The 26063-nt window shown below is 32.1% G+C and overlaps 1 protein-coding gene across 1 annotated transcript in view; it reads left to right on the top strand.

Moving 5' to 3' along the window:
• Nucleotides 1-26063, top strand: part of LOC140058176 (plexin-B-like) — a 41052-nt gene that overhangs the window by 6056 nt on the left and 8933 nt on the right. The window contains exons 7-28 of the mRNA XM_072103736.1: nt 345-432; nt 2598-2712; nt 4442-4576; nt 5454-5555; nt 6203-6290; nt 7858-8024; nt 8330-8502; nt 9224-9323; nt 9873-10009; nt 10329-10493; nt 11451-11538; nt 12150-12428; nt 12806-12964; nt 13482-13710; nt 17052-17194; nt 17799-17917; nt 20606-20671; nt 20976-21050; nt 21623-21689; nt 22417-22563; nt 22771-22927; nt 24481-24593. Coding sequence (XP_071959837.1) covers nt 345-432; nt 2598-2712; nt 4442-4576; nt 5454-5555; nt 6203-6290; nt 7858-8024; nt 8330-8502; nt 9224-9323; nt 9873-10009; nt 10329-10493; nt 11451-11538; nt 12150-12428; nt 12806-12964; nt 13482-13710; nt 17052-17194; nt 17799-17917; nt 20606-20671; nt 20976-21050; nt 21623-21689; nt 22417-22563; nt 22771-22927; nt 24481-24593 — 2912 coding nt within the window. The remainder of the gene's footprint in view (nt 1-344; nt 433-2597; nt 2713-4441; nt 4577-5453; nt 5556-6202; nt 6291-7857; nt 8025-8329; nt 8503-9223; nt 9324-9872; nt 10010-10328; nt 10494-11450; nt 11539-12149; nt 12429-12805; nt 12965-13481; nt 13711-17051; nt 17195-17798; nt 17918-20605; nt 20672-20975; nt 21051-21622; nt 21690-22416; nt 22564-22770; nt 22928-24480; nt 24594-26063) is intronic.

The following is a 26063-nucleotide window of genomic DNA, read 5'->3' as shown; positions in this document are numbered from 1 at the left end:
CCAAATTGACCCTTGTTTCAACCAACTTAAGCTCTGTCTACACTATGAAACTAGATTAGCAAAACAAATATGGTAGTGATATGCCGAAATATGGTAGTGATATCACATCATCGTCTCCATATGGACACATCACATTTTTTGGGAGACATTTGCACCAAGTATTTAAACCTATCTACCTCGGGAAAAAAAAAGTAATTAAATATTACATTTACTTAGGTTTTTTTGTAAAGATTTTTGTATTTAATTTTCAATTATTTTGTATTTACCCGTGAAATGCATTTGAAATTAAGGTCTAGGCCTACACAGTAGCTAACCTTTAAATAATTTGATTACAGCTTTTTTAGATGTTATTTTATCAGTTCACTCATCCGTAACTGATGTTGATTTTGTTTCCACTGACTTCACATTCTTTGACTGCAGTGCCATTACTTTGTAAGTACTGATTGTTGTGACTGAATTGACTAAAGCATGTGTAATAATAAATTTCACTACTTTAACTTTCAAATTTTTAATGTAAACACATATTTTCTAAAGGTAATAACGAAATAAAAGGATCTGAAATTCAAGTGACATATTATTTTAAGGAAAGGAACAATTAGTTTCTACTGTACCAGGTTGCTGCAATGTACATAATTTGTTATAATCTCACTGTCATCTTTAAATACATAAGGAAATCAAATACATAATATAATATATTGATAATTGTTGTAATGGGACAGTTGTAATTGTGTAATACTGTACTGTACACACATTTTCAATGCATACAAGATTGGCTCCTTCAAATTGATTTTATATTGGGACCATGATAGCAAATATTGATAGCTGTGAGGAAATGAATAAACACTGTCAAATATTAAAAACCATAATGTGTCAACACTGAATCATCATTGTTGTTTAATACTTCCTTATTTGTAATCAGATAGTTCAGCCAAATTAACCAATATATCTTCCTTTCAAGACAATCAACTCATCAGTTACATGTTTATTATAGATTAGATAACACTTTTTTTTTTATTTATCTTTGTTATTTAAGTATTTTTTGAAAATTCAAATATTATCAATCAGACTCTTGTCTTGGGTTGGTCCAAAGTCTTCAGAGATCAGAACAAAATAAATATCTGGTGGCTTTTTAAAAGCAGTGCAATGTCTTAGAGCACACTAAGGTTTTCAAACAAATATCCAGAACTTTTGGATTCTTAAGAATATTATTATTTTGACAGCTTAGTTTCTAATTTTTACTGACAGGAAAGTTGACTGTATTTGCATGTCATAAATCATAAACTACTTGAAGGAATTTAGTTTAGAGTGTAAGAGAAAACTGTATAATTTAAAACATAACTGTTGAGAGTGGTACTCTTATCTGTGTTTTAAAAAAAACAGTTACTGAGACTGAGAGTTTGTTCAGTGTTAGGGTTTTGATAATTGAACTTGATTCAAAAGATTCATTTGATTATTATTGTTGAATTAAGTTAAGTTATTATTTGTGTTATTTGGAGTAGATAGTATTAAGCCTGGTAAATGTATAGGTTTGTAAGGATGATTGCTTTCCTGAATGATCTTTACAACCCTCACAGAAAATGTAACATGATGTCGAACAGGCATATGGACATACCTAGGCTAATTATAAGTGACCAGGAAGTTCCATGGTATAATTATATGCAATCTTAATCAACCATTTGACAGCATTTGCTTGACTTGCCTGTGCAGTCAAGTATGCTTTAATGCCATTCATTCACATACTTTATTAATCAGGTTATTTAATCAAGCATACGAAATACAACAATGTTTGCTTTTACTGTTTCTTGGTATTAACTTGTCAGCCTCTGACTTGCTGTCACTGAAACCAGAACTGTAAACCTCTCTATTAAGTCATCAAGGATTTGATTCTGTTGTTAAAGTTTTCTGTATTGTTTATTGAATTTTATTTCAACAATAAGTTTACCTAAATTTAGGTTCTTTTGAATCAAAGGGAAGTTGGTGTGGGACAATTGTGTTCTTACATTTTTACCAAAAACTGTACTTTTATTCAATATAACAAACTCACAGAGTCATAGTGCTCTATCAACTCTGAACTCAGTGAGTTACTGTATTTTGATTTTAACAAGTATTATAACCTGGTCCTAAATGTATCAACTGATTCCAGTGGTTAATTTCCAATTAACAATATAATCTAAATAGTATACAGTAGACCCCCTGGGACACTATCAGGACCTAAAAAAGGTCTCCTTACAAAAAACAAACAAATATGCAAAAATGAATGAATTGGATTCATGAAATTGAGAAGAATTTAAACTTTAGCAATCCATGATGCGTTTGCAATGGTCAGACCATTACCTCTACAATCAACAAATTACTACTGGATGCATTTCTGTTTAGAATTATCAAATACAATGAAATAGATCAACTTATATTAATTCAGTGATAGGAGTTGGCTGCAGTGTTAAAACATAGTGGCCCTCATTTTTGCATAAAAAAATGATGAAGTATATGATTTAATAATTATCTTTATTAGAATAACAACATCTTTATATCGGTAGCATGCGTGTCAAAGGTTATAAGATAACAATATTGTTTTGTTTTTATTCTCAATACTGCAGTTGTTCTGAATGTGTTACAAGCTTTACTTGTGATTGGTGTGTCTACGACAACAAATGTACCCATAATGCATCAACATTGTGCACAGCAAACGACAAAATTATTTTTAATGGAAACGTAAGTAATTATGACTTTTTTTCCGTTTTTGTTCTGTATAATCAAATGGAAGCTGAACTTCTATTCAGTGGCGTATCCAGTAGGGGGGCCGGGGGGCCCGGGGCCCCCCTGATTTCGTTTCCGTCGGCACATCATCGCGGCCGTCGGCAAACAAAGGTGCCGGGGAAAAAAATAAACTATTTATTCTGACAATAATTTAACTGTAAACATAATTCTTTTGAGTGTTTGTTTATTTACATATCATATCATCATTGATCCCTTCAGATCAACTATTTTTTATTTTCATTACATCTAACGAAACACGTAAAAAATGTGTAGCACGTACGTACGGCCGTACGCGGTAGATTGTTTACTCAAAAGTCTTTAATTGACCTTACCCTAAAACCTTGTTTTTGCATGCAGTTGAGCCTCTCATGACCTGGGATTTGTATGTCTTCCTACGCTAAGAGATTATATAGTTCCACATGCCATGTGCTTTTTTGTCTAAGATATATTTATTATAAGTGCCAAAAACCCGTTTTTTTTTTCTCAATATGAGGCCTTTATTATTCAAAATTTTTAAAGAAAAAGCACATATACCATAAAAAATATCCATGTATTTCATTTTTGGAACAGAATATTCCGTGAGGCTCAACTACAAAACCACCATTTTGTGATATGATGTCATCGTAAGCCAATCAAAGCTGAGCTTTCTCGCGATAGGCATTGCTCACGGTTGAATGATTTAGGATTCTAGCTGATTTGATTGGTGGATGCGAATCACCCGCAGCGGAATGTTTTGTCTCGCGCGTGTACCATGAATCTCTCTGATCGTTACTACACAAAGTTAGAGCAATGAATTTGTCCGAATTCCGTTAAGTAAACAACTTTATATATTTTATAAGCATTTAATAACATGTTTTATTGATATTTCCAATGGTGATATATAAAATAAATTACTAAAAAACGTAATTATATGTAATTATTTTAACCAAAAATGGCGTAGTTAATAGAATTATCAACTGAGGCCGCAAATTGTTTTACTTCTTTCATGGCTAAAAACGATCATTTTCGGCGATGTTTTAGACCCTATATTTCGAAAACTACAAATCAGATTTTCCTAATTCTTTCTTTATTGTAATATGAATACAACATACTAACAGATAATGTTGGTTTGGTTTTAATTTTGCATCGTTATCCCATATAAGACAATATGACTATGTAATCCTAGAACATATCAGAGACGTCGTGTATGTACAGATAATGACACCAATTTTGTCGGCAAATTGGCAATTCCTGGCCCCCCCCAACTTCAAAATCCTGGATACGCCACTACTTCTATTGCTCAATTAAGCACTTTTTGAGACAACATGGTTGGCTAATTGTTTTTGGAAGGGGTTGTTAAGGTGCGAATGAGTTGCTCAGTTTACAGTATGACGCTGATGGGAATTATATTAGGAGGTGGCTGATACATGCCTTGTGTCCTGAGGCAAGATACTTTAATCTATGCAGATGGAACATTAGGTGCCAGATATAGAACTAGTAAGAATAATGGAGTATTCTTTATATTGTAGTGATATTTGTCGGTAATTTACAGTAGTTACCATGGTTCGTATTAACAGTTTCCATTAGATCCTCTACAGTTATCGGTGTGAAGAACAAACAGATAAATTATCTATGTAATTATTGCATCCAAAATGTTATAATTATTGTTATAATATCACTTATAAGCTATTGTTTAAATATGTAGGCAGCATCACCACCAAATGGTTTTCAAGGTCAAGGGTCATGTCCACAAATTTATCAACCAAATGAGGAACTTATTCATGCAAATATACAGAAAGAAGTCAGAATACCAATTATGAATTTACCAAATGCTACAAAGGTAAACATGATTTAAAGTTGATAATTTTATGAAAGAATTCATAATTTATTTCCTCCATGATAATTTACACTGAAATAAACTGAACTTTAATTCATTCATTTATTGAGAATTAAAACTTTTCACTTTCCACAAATAAACTTTTTTTCAACTCTTGAGTTGTACTGCTGTACAGTCATGATAATACTGATTTCAACTGACCAATAATGTTATTCCATTCAATGTTTATATTCCATTCAAGATGTGAATGGAAAAGAAGTTTTACCCATTGACAGACTAAGTTATTTAAACTTTCTTCCTGTTTTATAGCAGGCAATTTGCACTTAAATTCTTTTTATAAAACTTATCAGCTGGTAAAAGTGCACTACTAAAAACTTCAATGAATTTGTAGATTAAGTACTATATTAATGAAGTTTTGATACTTTTAGTTTGCAATGAATATTGTTAGAGTAAGATGGCCAGACAACAACTAAATCTCAGAAAACCATATATTGGCGTTAACATATACATATAAGCTCAATGCCAGCCGTGAGCGAACAGAGAGCGAACAATAGCACACTGTGCATTAAATACAGAGTTGTTACTTAATCACAGGAGTACCATGCAATATGCTAATTAGCCATGGTTCACAATATTATATAAATAACTTAATTATAAAATAATTAAAGGAAGTTGAAGCGTAGTAGTGAGATGTGTGTGAGATTTCCGTCTACTTTAAGGTTCCAGGAAACAATTCCCGCAAGAGATACAGTAGGGTATTAATTTAGAATTGTTTAAGTTTAATAATGTAGAAAAGTTTACTTCATAATGTAGAAAAGCACCAATATACACCTACCTAGATTATACATGTTCATTTATTTGTCTGAGCTGTTTATTGTAGGTAAACAGCTATGAATGTGAGTTGGAAATTGAAGCACAAACCGTCAGAATTCCAGCATCAGTTGATGAATCAAACGCAAATATCACATGTTCACAATACACTGTAAGTATAGTAGCAACCAAGACATTTGAACAGATGGATTAAATGTACACATATCAAATAGCATTTAGTGACATTCAAATGAATAATGAAACAAATATATTACATTAATATTGACACATTGTAGTTGTACCATGGACCTATTGTCCATGGTACAACTTAACCATGTACATACACATGTTACAAAACCTCTTGTTATAGAGTGCTTGATAATTAATCTCAATAGCAAGAGATATACAAAGAGTTATTATAACTATATGTAAATAAATTTATGTTTGCTGATACAGTAGTGGTTATAAAGTTTTTTCATTAATTTTCTATTCATAAATTTACTCTGTAATAATTATTTATTAAACTTAGACCTAAATCTATTTTTAAAAACCACAACAAAAATTAATAGAGATATTATTTTAAAATGAATGGATGTATCTAGCTTGTTACTTAATAAAGATTTGCTACCAATTCCATGTTAGTTGATTCATATCCACTAGAATTCTCGATAACAACTCCACTTCCAAAAACTTGTTGTTTCAGGAAGTTTTTGTGGTATAATTTTGCTGTAAATGTCACATTTCATCTTGGCATTATGCCAAATGTTATGTGAAATTCAAGTGTACTTTTAATTGCTTTTTGGAAACATTTCTTTTTAGTATGACTACACAGCTAAGGACAAGCAGGAAGTAAACGCATATATTAAAGTATTTTGGAACGACAATGAAATTGACAATGCTTATCAAGGTTGGTTTCACCTGATTGTTTACATTGATAAATATCATTAAATCAATTATTTACTTGGTAAACATAACATCATACATTTTGTTATCATATCCACATACCCCTGTTCAATTTTCTATTAAAAAAAATGTAACTCCTGAAACAAATACAGTATTCCTAGTACCTCTTTAACAACCCTATTTTTATATTGACTGTTTCTGCTTATTTTGTGCTCCCAAAAAACCAGTAAATCAGTGTGCGGTGTATAGTGGACAAAAAAACCGGTAAGATTACCCAAAATGCTGAGAACCGCTCAAGCTTTGGAATGCTACTGTAGTTCACCCAAGGTCAACTGCAATCAATCAAATTGTGCACAAACATTTATTTATTTTAAGAATGCCATTTAACAACCACAAATCTGTCTCATTTATGTTACAAATTGGGGATAATTTATTCAAAGAGTTATTAAGAGTCATATGGCCGAGCGGTTAAGGCAGGGGCGCCGTTTACCGTACCTAAAGAGCCAACAACATCGGCAAGGGTTCGAGGCCGACTCGCTCCTAGTTCTGGTGGTGGAACAAGTCTTCTCGGATAAGGACTATAAACCGTAGGTCCAGTGTACACAGTTATAACATGTGTGTACTTTAAAGAACCCAGTTCATTATTTGAAAAAGAGTAGGGGGTTACCCCGGTGAACTGGTTCACACAATAGCCCCTGTATCAGGGGGATTACCACCTATCTGATAGGACAGTGATTAATTCACTATTGGTAATCCTTGGCCACATTGCCTAAAGACATAAAATAAAATAAAATAAATAATTAATCAATAAAAAAAGATTATTGAGAATAAAAAAAAACGTTTTAATATTGCCAGTTTTTTGTCAGAAAACTTTTTTTATGATAGGTTCCCAGTTCAGAGACTGTGGTTTCAGCTGACAGACAATTATCTGTTTTTAACATAGTACATTGTTCTTTAATGAACATAAAATGGTTGTTTAGCTTTTAAACAGGAAGTTTAACAACAATTTACTTTACTAAGTATTGACTCAACACCACATTGTTCAAACAACAGCATGATATAATCTTTAAATTACAGTCAATTTGTTTGTATACTATAAATCCCTACTTCATTCCCTGATCTTTCTGGTGTCATTCTGTGCAAATAATATTATATCTTATTTTATGGTGTTAAACCTGTAGATAATGAGTATTTGTTTGCACAATTATTATTGTTCCTATAGGAATTACAGTTTTTAGTTTATCCTTAAATGTTATCATAAATAATATTAATGTTATCTACTCTCATCCAACCAGGCTTTGAGACGTGTTTTCAAAACCTAGTGAATAAAACCAATTGAATAAACATCATTTTTCAGTTAGCATACATCCATGTTATGCATACAAACAATGTCAAAATATGATAAAAATATATATCATTCTTTCATTATGTTGTTTTCGGCATTTTGATATTCAAAGACAAAGTCACAAAGTCATGACTCATAGTGACACCTTCGTAATATGCTAATGATTATGATATTTTATCAGTTAATGCTTCATTTTTACATTAATTTCTCTATTTTTCTTTACCAGTTACATTGTACAAGTGTAGTGTTCAACGTCCAGACTGCAGTCGATGTTATTCAATGAACACCACTAGGTCTGGACTTGATTGTGTCTGGTGTACTGGAGACCAATGTTCCTACAGTCCATTCTGTTCATCAATAGTGAATGAATGTCCATTACCTGTTATTATTCAGGTAATTGGAATCATTTTATCTTCCTTCAAAATCCAGCATCCTAGCCTAACTTAAATTTGTTTGAAATGATGTTTACTAGTCGCCCTCTATTACTAGTTTATAGTGTGAAATTTACATTACAGTATATATTTGTGGCAGAATAACAATTAGTCTGAAAATTAGAAGAAAAGGGTACTGAATGATGATATTTGAGCAATTGGTTTTACTCCAAAATATCCAATGGTGTTTTTTTATGATTACACCAATCATGTTTGTTTTTTTTAAATATCCATCATGCTTTTATGTTTTACTAATATTATTTTCAGACTCATCCCATTTCTGTTGCTACGGTAACTACTCAACCTGAACCTGATTTCACAGAGGTCATTGAACTGTTCGGAACTGATTTTGGACAGATGATGTCAGATATTGACAACATTATGATAGATAACAAAGAATGTGTAACAGTTGCTGATGGATTTAACATAGCTTTACAAAGGTATTTTAATATTTAATTTTACATTAATTATGCAGCACTAAGTCTGTACTTGTTTCTGGTAAAATCCTTATGGCTGTACATAAGCCAAGTTGCACACAGGACCAACGGATTAACATCTCATCCAGAAGATAGTGCACTATATGCATGTAATCCAACCCATAAGTTAGAACACTCTCTGTGTTCTAACTTATTCACGAGATTGAACCGTGAACCAAACCTATTTCATGGTTCAGTGCACAACACAGGTAATACCCTCAGTTTAACCAACTATGCCTCTCTCTGTGTGTATTGTGATAATGTGTGTATGGACAAGAAGTAAATATATTATGATTGCTACTGTATGTATTCAGCTTTCACTGATGTAATGCAAAACAGATCATAATATAAGTAGTTGATACCCATCCTACAGACGGGTATCTTTGACAACTCTGCTACCATGTTAAGATGCCTCAGATTTGTCTGATCTTATACAAACATTTTCTAAAAACACTTTTATGGAAAACCACCATTCTAACATAAGATGAAGTACAAAGCACTTCTGTAACTTATCACACAGAATCCATAAACTATTTGATTGGTTCGTTTATTAAGCATCATGTGCCATGCATTATTCCGATCCATCCTCACAATTGGGGGTAACATTGCATGTTATTTTTTTTATTATAATTATTGTTGTGGTGTATATCAGTGAAAAGGAAATTGTATTATTTACTATACACAGTGTGAAATGTAAAGCTCCTGTGTTTGATAGTGTCTCTCAACGTGACGTCATCATAACTGTTCAAGGAAAGACAAGTGCACCTGTAGTCATACTCTATCAGGTATATTTTTTCACTCAAATTTCACAATCTTGCTTTGATGTAGAAGAGTCAACCTTAATAAATATTTTTATATAATTACTAAAGTTATTTTAAAATGTTTATTCTACAGTAATCATGTATATTTGTTGTGGTATTCATGATATTAAAATGAACACTAGAACCAGCCAAGAGGGAAGATACATTCACTTATTTCTTCTACTTTCATTCCTGCTAGAACAAGATAAGAGTGAAATTAATGCAATTTCACTCTTTTCTTCTACTTTCACTCCTGATAGAACAAGATAAGAGTGAAACTAATGCAATTTCACTCTTCTCCTCTACTTTCATTCCTACTAGTAAAAGAGAAGGATATTAACAATTTTATGAAATAGTTTCCGCTGACCAATTTTTATACTATAAATATATTAACTTTTAAACTTGTGGTTATGTTTGTATAAAAACATTTGTTTTTTTTTTAAATATTAAAAACAATTATTAATCATACAGATTGTAATACCTGTGTTTTATTAGTATATTTATTAAATTAAACATTTTTTTATTTCATTTTAGAATCCACTTATATCTGAGTTGAGTCCAAGGTTTGGCATTCAAGCTGGTGGAACTACACTAACATTCAGTGGATCCAATCTGAACACTGGGAATGATGTAATGGTATCTATTGATGGAAGTGAATGTTATGTTACAAGGTACGAAATAACATTCTTTACATTATCGTCTAGTCTAACGTAGGTGCAGGTTATGTTACAAAATAAATCTTATTTGTATATAGATTGACATGTAGATTATTAGGACTGCCAAGGAGGTTATATTTTGCATTATTTATTAGACAGATCTTTACCGATTTTAAACCACAGATAGATGTAATGGTCACGGAATACTCTATTACTTTTTGATAGCAATCCACACCAGGATCCTAATTCTGGACCATTATTTTACTAATTTTAGAGCGTACTTCAAAAGGATGTATCTTTACAAAATTCTAACCACTGTTGATTTATTTTACAGTATCAATGAAAACCAGATGATTTGTACAACATCAAACTATACAACATCTGGAGCTGAAGTTGCAGTAACAGTTACATTTGGAAATGCTGTTAGAGATGGTCTTACATTTAATTACACTACAAATCCCACAGTGACTGACTTCCAACCTAATAAAGGCATTCAAGCGTAAGAAAAATTTTCTTAATTATATAATAATAATGTTCAATTTAATATACCGCAAAATACAGGGCATCTCAAAGCGTTGAACAATCAACAGAAAATGTTATAAAAGAGCAAAAGCTTAATAATGAAAATGCAAAATAAAAAGGTGAGATTTGAGAAGTTGTTTGAATGTGTCGAGTGATTCGGCATTCCTGATTGAGTTTGGAAGGGCGTTCCAAAGAGCAGCTGACCAGAAACAGGCGCGTTGTCCATAATATTTTTTTGAAGGCAGTCTAGGTATAGGCCTGAGTGATGACCTCAGTGTCCGTTTTGGCTTGAAAATGTTTTAGATAGAAATGTTGGAGCCATGTTTTGGAGTGATTTAAATGTGATGAAGTATCTTGTACATTACTCTCTTCTCAACTGGCCACCAAATGTAGCTGTTCCAATACTGGTGTTATGTTATGTTCTTAAAATGCTAGACCTAAGCGATAGCCTTAGCTGCAAGCCCTCGAAGAAGAGAGATTAATATACTTAATTTTGTAAATGGACAGAAACATTTTATTATCTAAAAAAATACTTGAGAATTATAGTCTTAAGGAATGTTCAGACCTAATCTGGGTTCCTGACGGAGTTTTGACTTAATATTAGTAAAAACAAAAATATTTTGACACATATGGCCTTTCATACGTACACTGCTTGAGCTTTCAGGACAAAAATAACACCGGCTGGTAGACTAGAATAATAAAAGACAATAATATAAAGTTGGGGCAATTAGTCTAGTTCAGACCTGCAGAGTTGTTTACTATAGTAAGATACAAACTGTACTGACCTTGACAAAAGGTCAGTGTATCAAATTATTATACAAAACAATGTGACAATGTTGGGCTTTAAGAATTGGAAGTAAAATCAATAAACTCCTTCATACTTAAAGCACCATATTCCATGTAATGATAATGTTTAAAATGCTTATTTTTGCAGAGGTGGTCAAAACATCAGAGTGACCGGAACAAATTTCCAATATGTACAGAAAGCAACGATGTTGTTAAATAGCGTATCAGCGGAAAATGTAAGCTTTAGATACATTTACATTTCTAATATAATAAATTTCAACAGAAAGAAAGGTTTTCCTTAAATGTCAACAATGTTTACATCCATATCATTCATCCATATGAATATATCCATAATCCATCCATAAAATCTGAGTGCTTTAAAGCTTGGTTGCCACTAGAGACGCAACTCAAGGATGTAAACCCAACGCAAGCGAGTTGACCAATGAAAAGTAAAGGTTGGAATAATCAATCGCTAGTGATTGGTCAAATCACTTATGTTACATGCGTGCTTGTGTTGCATCTCTAGTAGTAACCAAGCATAGGTCCTTCTCTGATGTAATTGTACATTAAATCATCTCCAAAAGCATCTGATTATCAAGTAAAGATAATTTTAAGATCATGTTTTTGTTTTCCAACATTAACACTCTGATTTCTCTTCTGTCTTATTTACACAATATAGGCCTTTTGTGTATTTATTTTGATTATAATTGTTACTAAGTAGAATTGTTTTGTCAGATTTAAGCAAAGTATATGACTTTATGAAAATTAATTAATTATTTTGAAAATTCCTTGTAAATTGTTCTTTAATGTACATAATAAATAAAGAAATGATGTGTTGTTTTTTCAGATCTGTATAATTCTGTCAAATGAGGAGATGGATTGTGAAAGTCCACCAGCTGATCTCTCCACATCAGGTTGTCGTAGCAGACGACAGACAGACCGGACAGTTTTACCTTTGACCTTTTCATTTGATGGTTTCGTTCTTACATTGAGTGGTGATTTTGGATTCTCAGTTTACCCTAATCCAATATATTATCCCTTTGATAATATGTCTTATTATGGAGAGACTGTAGTAGATGGAATATACAGATATGACAAAGATATTGATGAATTTATAAAGTTGATTGTAAATATATAGTTTTATTTCTTCAGCAGTGTATTGCGTAAAAGCATTAAATCAACTCTACTTAACACAATGGAAAGATGTAATTGACAACGCAAGTAATTTGACTATTATCATGATGCAATGGTTGATCCATCAGTCGTGTCATGAATAGTCAAGTTACTTGTGTTGTGATTACATCATGCAATGCGTGCTAGGAGCAACCAAACTTAGTTTCTACTGCTGCACAAAATGTTTACACAAATCTCATAATTTTTATAATTATTTAGTTAGTTAGTTTTTGTTCAGTGTAAAGTGTATTATTGAGCTACATTTATTTTAAAATTTGAAAAAGAACTTATTGAATCAGTTATTTACCGATTGTGATTTATTATTATTAGGGTTCTGACATCAACCTTGCTAGTGACATTGAGGATGTTGAAGTCTTCATAGGAAGTGTTAAATGCACTGTAAATTCAATAACACGTACAGTAGTTATTGTTGAAGTACCAGACAAGGAACCTAATCCAGTAGATGGTGAAGATCATCCTATAGTTAAGGTAAGCAAATGTTTGTGGTCACCAGATCACAAGAATAATAATCTAATTATTCCTCCTTTTAAAAGTAACCTCTTAGACAGCATGGTACAGAAAAGGACATTTTATAATATTATTATATAGAATTTTTAGTTCAATTAAAAGCCAAGTGAGGTAACCTCTCATTTAAAAATAAAATACTCTGCTCCTGATTTTGCCAAATCTTCTGCAATTGACATATCTTTTATCACAAATAATGGCTTTTATAACACCTCTATGATTGTACTCTTGGTACCCGTTAAATGGGAGCAGTCAATCTTTCAAATTATTAAATATTCTAACCATCAACTCATAAACATTCATTATGTGTATAATATCCAAATTAATGATTGTTCTTTTTCCACAACAACCAAGAATTTATGTTTTTAAATGCTTTTTAGAATTTTTTTAAACTACTGCAAAATATAAAAGTTCAAAATATTATTTTACAAAAAACTAAATAATGGTGTATAGTATTATAATTCAATTTTTTTCTTTTCAGATTCAGCATGGTAACATTAATGTGACGTTTGGGCCCATCGAATATTCTTCCAAAATTCAAGTAGAAATAATTATTGTAGTTTGTTCAGTAATAGGTGTTGCAATACTTCTCTTCTTAATCATTCTTCTGATCCATAGACGAAGAATTAAACAATATGACAAAGAAAACAAAAAAGTTTATGTTGAAATGGAAAGAATTCAAGAAGAAGTACAGGAAGAAGCTCAATCAGGTGAATCATTAAAATCAAGCATAACATGACCTTATTTAGGCATAACATGACCTTATTTGGGCATAACACTGACCAAATTGCAGGATAACCATTATAATTATAATACAATAAATTTGTACTTTTAAACTGGTAAAATGTCATTAATTCTCATAAGTATGTCCCAATATTTCAATTATGTACACAGAATTCTCATATTTGTTTTATTGCCAAAGTACTCAGCATTCTGTTGTGTGTCTTAGTGGATGAAACTTACTGGCCAGAATATACAATTTTTACAACTGCCTCTTAATACATGTATACCTGGCTGTACTGTACATTCCTTAGGTGAACAATTCCATTTGTGCCATGATACTACTCCCAAACCCAACCCTGACCAACTCAACAGTTGCAGATTGTAGGCAATAATGACTTCCAGTATAGATTTGTCATACAACCTTAATTAAAAAAAAAGTATTTTTCTCATATTTTGTATAATTATAAAAACTAGATGGCACGCTCGCTTCGCTCGCGTACCATCTAGGGGTGCTCACAGATGGTTCTCGAATACAGTAGAATCCACGGACGGGGACTTTTTTGGGACACTAAACAAAAACGGAAGTGTCCCCCTAATTGGGGTATTCAGAAATAGAGACAACAAAACCAATACTGGATTCCATAAAGGACAATTAATTTATGTGGATTAAAGAAATTAGGGAGAAATGGAAATGTATGTACGGGAATTGGGCGGCAGCACGTGGTGGTGGTGATGGAACCGCAGTAATAAAGTTGATTGTATTTATATATTATAAGAACCAAACTAAATAAATAGACCTAGACATTCTGTGAAATGGAAATCGGAAATTCAAGCTCCTATTCAGTGAAAAATTAAACTGTAGTCTACCTAAATATTTAGGGCAAATCATCGGTTGTGGTGTTGAACTTCCTGTAAACATTTGTGTGAACCAAACTGGGTCGAATTTCTGTCATGAGTACTGATTTGTTGGCCTGTGATTTATGACGCCTAAGGGATCTATCTAGACTTATTTTTTAGAATAATGTACGTACCTGTCAGATACAATTGTCTTGTGTCGTATAATAAATAAGTACTGTAATAGTTACTGAAGTTACTATTACAATCTCGTCAATGAAAACACGAAAATGTATATGCACTTACTTATGAAAACGTATACAGTATTATACTCAGTTTTTGAAACAGTAGGTTTAAAAAAGTTTCGTTTGTCTGTAAAATGATGTAATCAAGCTGTTTACATGAGTCTTAATTTATAAGCACATCAATAATAAAATAGTTTATCTATCCTGTAATTGCCGAGATTATGGTCGCTGTTGAATGAAATAAAGCCAATCGGTATCATATTTGTACAGAAACGTTTTCGCGGCCGAAGGGTGTAACCTAAATTCGTGGTATTATTATTATCGTCAAGAACTAACTGTAACTACATAGAAAGTAGGGTATCATAAATTTGGCCTTAGCACTCGGGGGAGTGGCTAAGATGAAGTCCGTGGGACTACTAAATATAAATTGTAATGAACCTCGAGGGACATAAATAGGAATATTTCATGTTTCATTATCAATGTATAATAAATGGAAACTGTTTACCGATTCAAATAATAGAAATTGGTTTTTAACATTTTCCGAACCTATTGCAAGTTTATTCTCAAAGGGCCCATATATTTACCTACCGTATGTGTTAAACCAAGGGCTCATAAATTTACCTACAGTACTTGTGTTAAACCAAACTACTGGATGTTCCATTCATCGCAAATCAATACATTTGTATAATCGTATATTAAATCTATCAAAATAGTATTTTTTAAAGAAAATCGGCCTGTCTTCAACATTATGATGGTGTACTCTAGCAATCTATCAAAATAGTATTTTTTTAAAGAAAATCGGCCTGTCTTCAACATTATGATGGTGTACTCTAGCTGTTCAACCGGTTTTCAGCTATTAAAAACAATTATCGTAGGAGGAGATAGGAAAATGCGAAGCCTCCTCGCTATGTAACATTAGGGTTGAGGGATGGGAAAGCGGATAGGTACAAAGAGGAACAATTTTTAAATATATTCTTTATCCACTGAGTAACGAAATATTTTGTTCATGTTTTATAGGCCTATAAATAATATACCTCTAAATACAGTAGGCCTAAAACATTTGCGATTTAATACTTTGTTAAAATTGTCACTGTCATAATCGATTGAAATATTAAAGTACATGTCACGATACACCACTACGACGTTTATATTTTTGGTAATTATTAATTAATACAAACGTTGAGAAGGAACTGTCAGTATAAAGTTTATTTGTATATCTAACAGTAGAGCCTATCCACAGTCTCAGTAATAAAGTTTATTTGTATATATTTTTATATTACATCTAACAGTACGAACATTCACAGTAAGAAATGTTCGATTCAAATGAAAAATAGTTAATAGGTATTTACAGTATTGTCAAAGTATTGCAAGTTTATTCTCAAAGGGCCCATATATTTACCTACCGTATGTGTTAAACCAAGGGCTCATAAATTTACCTACAGTACTTGTGTTAAACCAACTCTGGCAGACTGAGAGATTGGGATGTTCCATTCATCGCAAATCAATACATTTTTATAATCGTATATTAAATCTATCAAAATAGTATTTTTTAAAGAAAATCGGCCTGTCTTCAACATTATGATGGTGTACTCTAGCTGTTCAACCGGTTTTCAGCTATTAAAAACAATTATCGTAGGAGGAGATAGAAAAATGCGAAGCCTCCTCGCATTTTTTTGGCGGGTATTTTTCAAGATGGACATCCATTAGACAGTGTATACCACGATCGGAAAACACCCCTATTTGGGGCAAATCTTTGAACCTAAATTCGTTTTAATCGTCAATAACTAATTATCTAACTCAATTTAATTAGTAAACAGGGTTACATCAGGCGGTTAAAATAAGTACCGAAAGTACGAACCAACTTTACATACCATCGAGTGAAAATTCTAGAAGTAAGGCGCGATTTACCGAATTTTGCCCTTACGTAAATTTATATATAGATAAAATTTTTTTCAATGTTTTTTCTATTTTAATTTAGATAAAGGATTGTAATTAGTATCATTCAACTGTTCATACATTATTAATCTCACTATTTTATGTATACTTAAAATGTTGTACTTACCTTGTTGATATTAATAAATTTCCCTTCACATATTAATTAAATATCATAGAGAAAATACAAACACAATCATATTGAATGAAGTATAGAAATGTGAATATTTTGTAAAGAACATTATAACATAGTGTAGAATATTTGGTTAAATACTTAGTAAACACAAACTTATCATTTTTATTTATTTTTGTAATAGCATTCGCTGATTTAACTGTTTACTTGACTGATTTGACGGCAGATGATTTTCAAGGGATTGTAATGCCTTTTGTTACTCACAAACAATATGTCTGTAACATGATGTTCAATGGCTTTGAACATATTCCAGATTCACAAAACAAAGTAAGTTTCTTTATTTTCTCCACTCATATTATACCATATCACAGGCTTTGTCTCTTTAAAATTGCTAGTGTGCTACACATTGTACTCCTCAGCACATAGTGTGATCTAGGTTTGCTGTTTTTCATGTGTAAAAGTTTACCAAACGTGCGGTAAATGGCACGACTTCAGGTCATTTTTTGGAGTGTATTGGGGAGGCACTCCCACGCCTGATATTATGAAGTGATAATTAGAAAGAGTTAAAACAACTATGAACGAAAATACTTAACATTCAACTATTTCCTATTCAGTTGTATTACAACCCGAGTTGTACTCCATGGTCATATGCAATAAATATGGATGAGTGATAGTGGTCAAAGTAACAGTTAAGCAGCAAACATTTCTGTTTGTTGTCCTAGAATCTAAGGGTGTGTTCAGACTCACAGCGTTAGGTTAATTATCTAACGCAAGGTGTACGGTAATCTTTGGCCTTAAAAGTCCCGGTGTTCTTAGACAACGATCAACATTCCAATTTCTTGCGTTTAAACACTCTGATCAATAAAATTAATTATATGAAATAAATATTTGTGTATTAATTATTTATTTTCTAATCATTTACTTTACTTAGGATAGTGAGAACATTACAAAACGTTTACAACAACTTTCAGAGCTTCTTCTTAACAAGAGTTTCTTGTTAACTTTCATCAAAATGTTGGACAGCAATTCAAAAGTTACTGTTAAAGAGAAGTAAGTTTTTTACCCTTAATACTGCACATTTCAATTATTATTATTAGTGAGCCATCTTTACGTATGTTTTATATACTGTTTCAAATTCCACACAATCTAGCCAGTACTAGAAAATATTGTCTCAAATTGAATTTACAAACCGAAATTATAAGAGTTGTATAATTTTTTGGCATTTTAAAGTATACATCAACTCAAAAAAAAACTTTGCCTTAATTAAGATGTCTCCTGAATAGTGGTTAGCGTAGTGTTAAAACACATTACCCTTTGTCTGTTTCACAAGAAAGTGTCCACTAAACAAGGTAATTGGCCATAATGTTGAAACAATATTGCCCTTGTTCATTTCAAATGACAGTAGTGTTTTAATAGAGGTGTGTATTCCCTTAATAGTGAGGTCTCAAAGAAGGTGTTTCACTGTAGTGTGTATCACAACATGTTTTTTTTTAATTTGCCTCAAGTTAATATCATACCATTTCTCCACAGCTTTTACAGTTTTCTGTTCATTGTGGTAAAGTTTGGGGTTTTTTACCTTTTGCACTCAACATTTTTTTTTTATTTCAGTTAATTTGTTTGCATTCAAATTGTTTTATTCTTTTTGTTGTTGATATGGTTACATTGTTTGTACCACATTTTATGTTTACCTCCCTTACATATTGTTGTTCATTCCATTTATTGAAAACTTGCTGCATGTTTGAATAACAAATGGGGAAAATATTTGTGGTGTAACATTTTAAATCAAATTATTTTTACTTTAATATTGTGGTTTTTGTTTTTCATTTAAACTGAATATGATTTGTTTTTTTAAACCAACTTTAAAGATAACCTTTACAGTTTAACCAAGTTGTGTTAACTTTTTTAGTTTTTAGTCGCGTGGAAGCGACTCTATAGTTCACTATGTCGGTCGGTCGGTCTGTCTGTCGGTCTGTCTGTCTGTCTGTCGGTCCGGTATCACTATGCGTTTTATCGCTTTATGACCTTATCTTGATATCAGTTTAATCTAGCTAAGTCAATTTTTCACAGAATATTCCTTATTGCCAGGAATCGATGTGGTTATGTTTTCACGGTGCGCAATAAAAAATTACGCGGTCTACGCACGATTTAACGAAATCACGTTTGTAATCATATCTTAACAACCATGAATCACAATTAAATAAAATTTGGTACTCATAAATTTCAGGGCATAAATCATCATATGGCAATACAATTACGTGCGTAGCGCATGTAACGCATGCGTACGCGCGCTTAAAATTTTCAAAATTTATTTTCGATGAAATAAGAGTACGTTTCAGGCAATTTTAAGCGTTTACAAAATTGCCATGAGTGCGCAGATTTTTGCGCGCGCACTGCGCGTTAAATGTTATTACGCACTCATTTTGCCCGATTTCTGTTTTCTTGACTTACTTTTCAACTCGAAATTACGTTATACGAGCACGTCAAAAGTGACAGGCTACGCACGTGTAAATTAAAAAAATATAAATGTTTTTAAACATTTCAACATTTTTAAACATGTTCAGTAATTTCGGTCAGTATAGTTCACTATGTCGGTCGGTCCGTCTGTCTGTCGGTCTGTCTGTCTGTCGGTATCACTATGCATTGTAGCACGCGACTTAATGGCTGTTGGCCTTGTTAATAAGTACTGTACTCTATAGTGAAGGGACACATTTTAGTGCATAATAATTAGGTAACATGTTTTCATGGAATTCCGCTTTCAGCCTTTTTCTTGATTAACTTTCACTTGAATGTTGTTCACAGCGCTTAAAGATTTTTGTTGTTATTTGCGCTTTATAAATTCAAAACCTGAATATCATTAACACAAAATGATGAAAAAGCCTGTGAGGTCTACAATTTACAGTCTACAGTTTTTTAACCAAATTTAAATTGCAAAATTAGCTCAAATTCATTTAATTAAATTTAATGCATTGTTAGGCAACATATTTTTTTTCTTGTTGACCAATGTCATATGTTGAACATTCTTTTATTTCAAGATACAACATAACAATTTACAATAAACTTTAATTTCAATCAATATACAGTACATAACATATAACAACAATTTAGTGATGTTCACATAAATTTGTTTGTTTATTCAAAAACATTTATTAAATTTTAATAATAAGGCCATTTAATGGAATTTTTAAAAATCACAATCACATATTAATTATGACATTGTTGTTTTAAGCCTAATGATGATAGTTACAACGTATGCATTTTATTTTGACATCTGACATCAAACTTATTTTTACTGACTAAGCAAAATGAAAGCAATTTAAAATGTGTAAGATGTATTGTTTTTTGACCCATAATTATTACAATACAGGATAGGGTGAATAACACCACTATTTATTGCTAGACTCCTTAACCTATTTGATTGTATGAAGCCTTACATTCTATAACCTAGCATGTTTTTGTTGGATTCAATATTTGCATGTTAACTCCTCTAAAAAACATTTTTTTTCTTATAAAGTTGTGATCTACTTGTAGTCCAAATTGATTGCAAGATATGCTAATGTTGATTATTTTTTATTGTAAATTGCCACTTTTCCCATAATTTTACATCTAACATTTATATATAAGAAAAATATTAATTTGTTCTTATATTATTTTGTCCTTACAATAGTTTTTTAATAGTTTTTTCCAAAAAAAGTTGTAATTCAACAATGATTTAAAGTGTATTATTTTGTCATGTTTTAGGTGTAACATTGCATCGTTACTTGTGGTGGAATTTCTCATCGAAGATAAAATGGATTATTTTACTGAGTAAATTACTTTTTTTTATATTATAATACATTTGATGGAAATAATTTTACTTCCATTTTGTCTTAATCAAATTGAACAAACCGTGTTTTTTTTTTTTTTTTTTTTTTTCGTTTTTATTTCACACTTCATCAAACATTAATACAGATTATCAGTAAAACAATAAAATACATAGTCTGGAAGAAAGCCAACCTTAAGTGTCTTTAAGTCTTGTTTCACCACAACAATCCAGCAAATGTAGACATTTATTGGTTACAATTAATTGTGTAAATAAATGAAACTGACAATAATTTGTGTTGTGTTATAGGGTACTTGAGGAGTTGTTAATAGACAACATTGATTATTGTGTGTCATCGCATAAAGCCAAGCAGGTCCTAGCCAGGTCAGTTTGTTTTTATTTATTCTTTGTCAACAGCATATAATAATATCCGATATTATACTAAAGCAAGACAACAAAAACACAAGATGATCTACAAACCTAATCCAATATTAGATAGCATGGAATAAACTAAATCCAAATATAATAATGAGAGGGAAGTCAGTTTTCAACGTTTCAATCTTTATTGATCCAATAAAGATCAAAACGGTGGCTCAATCATAGCTTCTGTCTCATTATTTTGAGTCAGATGTATTCTATGTTAAAATCATTGTCTTTGCAAAATGGAGTTGCTGAGGTGATCAGACATGGCATTAGTTTCTTCATTGAGTATCAAACCAAATTGTTAAAGTTGTTCACTGTCATAACTACTTCAGGTCATCTTGTGTATATTATCTTGTGTTCTATGCAAATTAGAGGGCACATTCTTTCTACCAAATAGAAAATATTTTACTACCATGTTACTGTACATTGTTAATGTTGGTGCAATGAAAGTCAATTTATTTATTGTTAGTTACAGTAAATGTGAAAATATGTTTACAACATATTCAAACTGAATTATTGTTTAACATTTATAGAACAGACTCTGTGACTGCAAAGCTGTTGTCCAATTGGATAGCTTTATCGATGTATAATTGCCTTAAGGTATGTTTATATTGCTTTTCTTACATTCATATAATAAAAATAATCATTTGGAAGATTTACTTATAATGTTTATTAGTTTTATATTAACTAAACATTGAAATTAACCCAGAAATATTGCACATTTTTATCATATTTATTGGTTCGACTTTCATCTATTAATGCGTATGCGTTGTGATGCAATTGTATGCCAATAAGTTCAATTCTTAGTCTGTGTGTAGGAGTGTGGTTCTATCGTGAAAACTATTATATTTTAATTTTTTCTTTCCACTCCCTGAGTGTAGTATGTCTTCATACTGCACATTGAACAGAAAAGCATAGCTTATCGCATTGTAGTGGAGCTGTAGCTTGGTGGTTAAAACATGCTTGCCTTCCAATCCGAAGGTCCAGGGTTCAATCCTGACCCCGTGGCAGGGTTGTAACTCAAGACTCTTTTAACTCCACTCTCTAACCCTCAAATGAGACTTAGTTTATAAGCACGATAAAATATTTCATCCATCCTGTAATTGGCGACTTTGTGCTCGCTGTTGGATGTGTATGAAATAAAATAAAAGAATAACAAATAAACTAGCACACAGTTAAAAACAATTAACTATCCAAGAAGACTCGTTCTACCACCAGAACCATGGAGCAAGTGAGCCTCAAACCCTTGGCATAAGGCTATGGATTACAGTTCCAATGTCTTAACTTTTTGGCCATTTGCTCATTTAAACATTCATGTGTTTTGCAGGACTATGCCGGGCACCCACTGTATGTTCTGTACCATGCACTGAAGTTAAGGATTGAGATGGGTCCAGTAGATGCCATTACTGGACGTGCTACATACTCATTGAACCTTGATGATTGCCTTCAGTCAGACGAACGTCCTCAAGTCATTGTATGTATTCTATTAACTATTTCCCTGTATACATGCATTCCATTTTCATTATTAGATGAAATTTCATGGCCACAATGGATTTCTATTAAAACAACAGTAAACAGTGAGAGTTAATCTCTGTATTTACTTTGTCTTGTGTGTGTACTATATTAATTACTTTAATTACAACTTAATATTCTAAAAATATATTTTTTTTTTATTTTACAGACACTGAATGCAATACAAAATTCTGACAGTGGTGAATTTCAAAAAGTGAAAGTTCTTAGCTGTGACAGCATCAGTCAAGTAAAGGAGAAGATACTGGATACATTGTACAAAAATGATCCATACACAGATCGCCCAAAAGTTCAACATTTAGATCTCAGTAAGTTGCTTTAAGTCCTTTATTAACCAATAGCAGGCCTTGTCTTTTGAGGTGTGGGAGTGGGATCGATCTAACCTAATGCCCTAATACAGCACAGTTAAATTTGGATCTCATCTCAGCCCCTGTTAACCCCATACATGAACCAATGGAGACAAAATATCTGTTTAAAACATGTTTATTCTGGGAAAGTGCGGTCACACACGCCAACTTCCATAACCCCGTATAAATAACAAACAAACAAAATAAATGCAATATTCGTTTCTAGATAAAATGACGAAAATTAAATAGTCGTGTGTTTTTTACTTTTCTGTTCTGTTTTCAATAAAATGAACTGAAGGCAAACAGATGCTAACCTGTAATGTTCTACTAAAACACTCTTAACCTTGCGATAGGCAAAGAATAAAACCCCTGATAACCGAATCGGGGAAAAATCTCTAAAAAATTTCCATCCAGCCTCCAGTGGCGACCACACAATATTTAAAGTTCCAAGGTCAAGAGCGATTAATATTAATGCATAACATATTACAATAAAATATCTGGCATGAACCAGATATCTCCCTACCGATGTAAGCAACAGTACAGCATAAAGTTGTATGGCAGGAAAAAGTGAACAATACTAGGCAACTTCTAATATACAAAATTAACAAAAAAATTCCAAAATAAAAACTCATTTGAATAACAACACACGGCTTACCAAACAGTATAGTACAACTACGATCAGATAAAAATTCTCTTCTAAACATGTAACAAAGACAATTATTAATAAACTTCTACACACCAAAATACTATACTAACAGCATACCTACAGAATACCTGAATAATGTGTTAAAGAAATTTTCAAAAGAGAGAGAGATAATTTCTTGTCAAATCAAAATAGTAGTGTGTGTAGTTTACTAGCATTTCTGCTCTCAACTACTTATTCATTCATAGATGTACTGAAAGGTGTTAATTCAATTCAATTCAATTCAACTTTATTTCAGACAAACTGTCCATATGAAACATATAAATACAATAAAAAATAATACAAACATTATGTGACAACCGTCATGGAGAGAGGACTAATAATTATTTGTTGACATATAGTGCCTCTTAAAATACATGTGGATTATGTTTTGGGATTTATTGGATGTAGACTGTAGACATTATTATATTATTGATTACTATAGTTTACAAAACAACACATTATTATGGCTAAACTACAGAAAGATCTCTTTTATCTTAATTTAATGTTCACTCTCTATTGCCTCCTAGCAGTTTCCTACTATGAACATGCAAACCTGCTATTTTTAACAGTCTATTGTTTAGTCAGTCAAAGATCATCTTCAGCTCTTGAAATACATCCAGATATTACCAACTTTTCCTACAGTACTTTGTTTTTAAGAATTATAGAGGCCTTTGGGATATGTTTTGATTAATTATTATTATATTTGGTTTATTTCGATACCATACAAAGAAAAATGTTATGGAACATCTATGTGTGAGGATAGATAAAGGTACAGTAAATTCAGTTATCATGTTTTCCTACCCTTTGATATGCTCTACTTTTTTTATAGGCTGGCGCCATGGGCGCGGTGGACACCTAATTCTTTCTGACATCGATGCAACATCACAACGAAATGGTCAACTGATAAAACTCAATACCATTGGTGACCTCATACCTAAAGCTGTTAGTAGAATATTTACACATACAGTCAATCATATCTGAATGATAATTAATCTTACTGCTTTTTTTTTTTAATTTAGAATTAGCGAACTTTTGAAAAAGTAATTCTATTTTGCAACATGAATAAATTGTAGAATTGCATTAACATTTCTAGAAGTATATAATAATAGAATCTAAGAATTGCGTTCCTAATCGGTGTCGCAGATCGCCAACAGAAGATGATTGCCTCTTTTGCCATTCCTTTGGCACACTCAAGCTATTTGTGGATGTCTGTTAATGTTTGCCAAAATTAATAAAATAAAATCAGTACCGAAAGTGATCCAATCATTAATCCCAAATCACTATTTAAGTTTATGAAGCTAAAGTAAAGTGGTACAACCCCAAAAAATGTATTAGAAAATTAATGATGTATTCTTCTTATTTGCTATTATAATGATATTCTTCTAAGCGCTCAACATTATTACGCCGTTCATTTTTATCAAACACTTATTGAAACATTCTCCCATAATGCGGCTAGTAATTAGCTTTCTGTCTTGATCTAACCGGGCACCCATTTTATACACCTGGATGTAGAGAGACAAACATAAATAGTTGTGTCTTGCCCAAAGGATACAAGCAATGCGGCAAGAGTTGGATTCAAATTCACAATCTGCCCTTATTCACAATCAGTAATCCAATATCCAACACACTGTGCCCTTATTCACAATCAGTAATCCAATGTCCAACACACTGTGCTCTTATTCACAATCAGTAATCCAATGTCCAACACACTGTGCCCTTATTCACAATCAGTAATCCAATGTCCAACACACTGTGCCCTTAATCACAATCAGTAATCCAATGTCCAACACACTGTGCCCTTATTCACAATCAGTAATCCAATGTCCAACACACTGTGCCCTTATTCACAATCAGTAATCCAATGTCCAACACACTGTGCCCTTATTCACAATCAGTAATCCAATGTCCAACACACTGTGCCCTTATTCACAATCAGTAATCCAATGTCCAACACACTGTGCCCTTATTCACAATCAGTAATCCAATGTCCAACACACTGTGCCCTTATTCACAATCAGTAATCCAATATCCAACACACTGTGCCCTTATTCACAATCAGTAATCCAATGTCCAACACACTGTGCCCTTATTCACAATCAGTAATCCAATGTCCAACACACTGTGCCCTTATTCACAATCAGTAATCCAATGTCCAACACACTGCCCTTATTCACAATCAGTAATCCAATGTCCAACACACTGTGCCCTTATTCACAATCAGTAATCCAATGTCCAACACACTGTGCCCTTATTCACAATCAGTAATCCAATGTCCAACACACTGTGCCCTTATTCACAATCATTAATCCAATATCCAACACACTGTGCCCTTATTCACAATCAGTAATCCAATGTCCAACACACTGTGCCCTTATTCACAATCAGTAATCCAATGTCCAACACACTGTGCCC

This window comes from Antedon mediterranea, chromosome 9 (genome assembly GCF_964355755.1).
Source record: "Antedon mediterranea chromosome 9, ecAntMedi1.1, whole genome shotgun sequence".
NCBI classification, from domain to species: domain Eukaryota; kingdom Metazoa; phylum Echinodermata; class Crinoidea; order Comatulida; family Antedonidae; genus Antedon; species Antedon mediterranea.
Note: the sequence above shows the minus strand (reverse complement) of the source record. Positions and strands in the feature narration are given on the sequence as shown.